The sequence below is a fragment of the Merops nubicus genome, unplaced genomic scaffold, assembly GCF_000691845.1.
Source record: "Merops nubicus isolate BGI_N331 unplaced genomic scaffold, ASM69184v1 Scaffold42799, whole genome shotgun sequence".
NCBI classification, from domain to species: Eukaryota; Metazoa; Chordata; class Aves; order Coraciiformes; family Meropidae; genus Merops; species Merops nubicus.
The window spans coordinates 1,249-6,003 of record NW_008631047.1 but is presented as its reverse complement, the minus strand read 5'-3'; the positions used below and the strand labels follow the sequence as shown (position 1 = coordinate 6,003).

Here is a 4,755-nt window from a genome sequence, read left to right as displayed (position 1 = left end):
AACACCGGTCTCTTTTAGAAGTGTGTTTCAGGGGATACTGTGTTAATCATAAACTTGCTGATCATGCCAAAGCAGTTATTTATGGGCGGGGAAGAAGACAGAGTCTTGCCTGTTATTTCCATGTATGGCACCTGTTTAAAACTAGATGCAAGTAGATTCTTGTTAGATTCAAGACCTGTTTAAACCTTGCAACCCCGAAGAGCTGGATCTGGCTCTGAAGAGGAGCCAAGTACAGTGGTTAGGCTGTGCAGCATCTCGGTTTGGCTGGCATTCTCCCAGTGCTAAGGCTGGGTTTTGCAACCTTAAAGGCGACCCCTGTGGTTTTATGTGCCTAGATGTTGTTTTTTTGTCTGTCTGAGATATCAGCAATCTTTCCTCTCTTTCTTTTGTAGAACATGACTTCAGAAGATAAGGAGTTTTCAGAAGGTGGCACCTTCTCGCCAAAAGCCAGCACCAGTAAGCTGCCAACAGATGCGTCTCCTGACTCTAAATGCCCTATCTGCTTGGACAGGTTTGACAATGTGGCCTATCTGGATCGCTGCTTGCATAGGTTCTGTTTCCGCTGTGTCCAGGAATGGTCAAAAAACAAAGCAGAATGTCCCCTCTGCAAGCAGCCCTTTTTCTCCATTTTCCATACGATTAGAGCGGAAGATGACTTCAAGGAGTACATCCTCAGCCCTTTGGAACACAGATCTTTTGCCAGCCCTGACGGCCGGCGGTTTCGTTACCGCACCACCTTAACGGGCGAGCGCCGCACCCGTGGCGCCCCCCCCCAAAGGGTGCTGTCCCCTCCAGAAAACGGGGTGCTGTTTGAAGGGCTGTTCAGCGAGCCGGTGCGGCAGAGAGCCGGGGAGATCCAGCGGATGATGAGGAGGCTGGCCTCCAGGAGGCGGGCTAGCGCGGAGGGCAGGTCCATGCGGCAGATCGAGGAGGAGGAGATGATCAGCTTCCGCAGAGCCCTGTACCGCACCGGCATGCATATCCGGAGCATCCAGGACGGTGGCCGCTACCGAGACATTTCGGCAGAGTTTTTCCGCCGCAACCCTGCTTGCCTTCACAGGTTGGTTCCTTGGCTGAAGCGAGAGCTCACCGTCCTGTTTGGTGCTCATGCATCTTTGATTAATATTGTGCAGCACCTTATCATGAGTAACGTGACTAAGTATGATATTGAAAGTCCGGCCTTTGCTGATGATTTAAAGCCATTTTTGCTGAATCGGACGGAACACTTCTTACATGAATTCATCAGTTTTGCTCGTTGTCCTTTTAACTTGGAAGCATACGATCAGCACGCCAATTACGACTGTCCTGCGCCATCGTATGATGAAGGAAGCAACTCTGACTCGTCAATTATTACGATATCTCCAGATATGCCATATTCACAAGGGCCAGATAACAGTTTGTCTGTGACTGATCTTGATCAGGCCCCCTGGGATGATGAAACTCCTGGGCCTTCCTATTTCATTTCAGAAGATATTCCTGCAACCATAGCTTCACCTCTAGAGACATCAGAAAGTTCTGATGAGGACTCCGCGACAAAGAGTGAAAGAACCAAACTGCAAGCTCAGTTACAGGCTAATACCAACTCTAATGATAGCAACTCTTCTTCAGACAATTGTGTTATTGTTGGGTATGTTAAGCCATTAGCTGAGAGGACACCAGAAGTGGTTGAGCTGTCCTCGGACTCTGAGGAGTCCGTCAGGGAAGAGAAGAGGGAAGATCTGAAGAAAAAGCAGCAAATCCAGTGTCGCAGCTGGAGTGACAGTGAACCAAGCAGGAGTTTCTCACCACGTTCCCCGACGTATAAGGAGGATGCAGGTAGCTGTAGAAGCTACCTATCTCTTGCAGTTGACAAGGCAGAGCCAAAAGATGTTGAGAAGAACAAATGTAAGGCAAAAGATCTGTCTCCACAGGACTTGAGCTGGAGCCCCTCTCCTGAGAGTGACACAGTATGCTCCCCTTGGAATCACAGATTTTCTAGAAAGGGAAAATCCGTGAGCCCACAATCCTATTCACGGAGCAGTCGAGGCAGTCATGGCCATCGATCCAGGAAGGAGCACCACAGCAAAAGCCAACTTAAAAGGAGACGATCGAGAAGCAGGGATAGGACCAAAAGAAGCCACAGGAGGTCAAGGACTCGTGACTCCAGAGTCTCTCTGAGAAACCAGAGAGGGTCTCTAAGTCATGAGAGCACCCCATCCAGAGAATTCAGCAGATCACGATCACGTAGCAAAGGCCACAGCAAAAGGAGATCAAGAAGCAGAGACAGTGGTCGTTATTATGCAAGAGACCATTATCAAAGGAGATACCACTGGGGTTATGCTTTGTGTAGCCGAAAGGTGTACAGAGATGGCTGTGAGTCCTCCAGCAGGAGGAGGACTCAGTTGAGCACTCTTTACTCAAGGCAATCTCCTAGTCCAGAACTCAGGATACGATCGTTTGTTGAAAGGGCCGATTCAAACAGCCAGAGGGGAATCCATGAGAGACATTACTACTGTTATGAAAGGTGCAGGTCAAGGAGTCGATCAAGCAACAGGTCAAGGAGCCCTTCTGGAGGAACTGACAGAATGAAAATTGAAAAGCCGGGTGGCAAAAGAAAGTACAAAACTCGCCACTTGGAGAATGCATTAATGGGGAGCACAAGTCTAGAAAGGGAAAATGACCTCAAGAAAACTTTCCCAAAATTCAGTGACTGCTACAAAAACGAAGATAGTCTTTCGGACAATCGAGCAAGCAGTGAGACAAAGCATAAGAAAAAGAAAAAGAGGACGAGGAGTCCAAGCGTGGAGATAGTCTATGAAGGAAAAGCGACAGACACAACAAAGCGTCTTAAAAAGAAAAAGAAAAAGCATAAGAAGAAACACCGGAAGCGCCGCGTGAGTGACTCGGCGCGTTCTTCTCCAGTGGTGATCACGATCGACAGTGATAGCAGCAAGGAGCTGGAGAGTACCGAGTGTGACAGCAGTACTGCTTGGACAGGCACAGGCCAGACAAACAAGGGGGAACACGGGTCTCCGTCTGCTTTTCCGGGGAGGGCAAGATGTGAGGATGTTTACAGAGTTGGTGAGGAAACTGGAGGAGCTGCCAAAAGCCACAGTGTTCCTACCATAAAGGGAGATTTAGATGGTGATGTTAGAAATGCTGATGTTGACCTTCAAGAAACAGCAGCTGATCAGAGTTGTGTCACGGTGCATTCCAGAAGTAATGACCCCCTCCCAGAAACGGGAACCAGCAATGTTCAAGAAGCACCAGCAGCGCCTTCCAGTCAACAGCCTTCCCCGAGGATTTCTTTCCTAGAGTGTCCAGAGAGGCAACCACTGACATTAAGACTGCCAAAGAGACTTGTGAACAGATCATCTTGGTTTGATTTCCCAGAAGAAAAAATGTAGCACTCTTTGCACAGAACACTTCTCTAAATTGGGAATTTGTTTTACTTATGTTTTTCCCCTTGAGAAAAGAAACACCTGCTGTGATTTGTTAACGTTAAAAAAATGTCTGGGAAGAGTGTAAGACCTTGGACTGTGTATGCACTTTTAAGTTAAAGAAGATAGACTATTGCTAGGAAGTAACTTCTAAAGTTTCTCAGAAGACTGGAAGTTGTAATTTCATAAAGCCATCCTGTATTCTTGTAGTATGTAAAATGTATCCATAGAATATTTCCAAGTTTTGTTCAAAGCAAACAGCAAAGGAACTCAAACCAAAAGCCAGAAAAGGCATTTTATGGGGATTATTCTTAGATAAATTGCTTAGTTCATAGGAAATTCAATAGGACTTCCAGTAACTTAAAGTGATCTATGTTGAAACCTGAATAAAGCAATAAGACTTTTTGTTTTCATTGAATTTACATGTGTGGAATGTGTACTTTGCAAAAAACATTTCAGGTTTGAGTGTCTTGCTAGTACAGAACATTGGATGCTCGTGCTGTTAGGAGTACTCCTGGCTGGAAAGGCACCTCTGGAAGTCATCAGGTCCCACCCTTCGCTGCAAGCAGGAACAGCTTTGATCAGCTTGCTCAGGTTTTGTTTTGTTTCTCCCTGTGAGACCTCTCCTAATGTGTGTTTGAGAAGAACCTTCTTTGAATATGGCCTCTCAGTGCTACCTTTTCTAATGTTTGGGAAATTTGGTGTTTTTTTTTTTTTTTTTTACAAATTTCTTCTTTGTGTTTCCCTTGTTGTTCCCTTGCAATATATGTATTCTACCTCATGTCCTATTGCTGTGCAGCTCTGGAGCAGCAGTTTTCTTCTTCTGTATACCCTACTGCTACGTAGTTGAAGACAACCATGTTGTCTGTAGCGTTGGCAACACAGCAGCTCCTGACCTTGTTCTAGGCAACATGCACCTAGCTCAGCTCACCCTAAATGTCCTGCAGCATGTATGTGCAAGGCACATGGCCCAGGCAGGGTCTTGTCCTCTGGGTTTGGGCCTTTTCTCTGTGTGCAGCAGTAGCCCTCAGGGCTGAACCAGGGAATTATCTTCTTTCCCTTCTGTATTACTGTCTCCATGAGTGGTGGGTTTGACCTTGGCTGGTTGCCTGCCAGACACCTGGCAAGCTACTCTCTCACTTCCCCTCCTCCACAGGTTGGGGAAGAAAATAAGATGGGGAAACTCCTGAGTTGACATAAGGACAGGGAGATCACTTAACAGCTACTGTCACAGGCCTAATGGACTCAGGGACAACTAATTTAATTTGTAGCCAGTTGAAAAATTAGTAGAATGATCAGAAACAGAGACAAGATTAAAACCATCTTCCCTTCTCCC

The 4,755-nt window shown here is 46.5% G+C and overlaps 1 protein-coding gene across 1 annotated transcript; it reads left to right on the top strand.

Moving 5' to 3' along the window:
• The first annotated feature begins 395 nt into the window (after window positions 1-395).
• TOPORS (topoisomerase I binding, arginine/serine-rich, E3 ubiquitin protein ligase) lies at window positions 396-3,386 on the top strand. The gene has a single exon (XM_008947472.1). It carries the CDS (start codon window positions 396-398, stop codon window positions 3,384-3,386), a length of 2,991 nt encoding a protein of 996 aa, XP_008945720.1.
• Window positions 3,387-4,755: the final 1,369 nt, after the last annotated feature.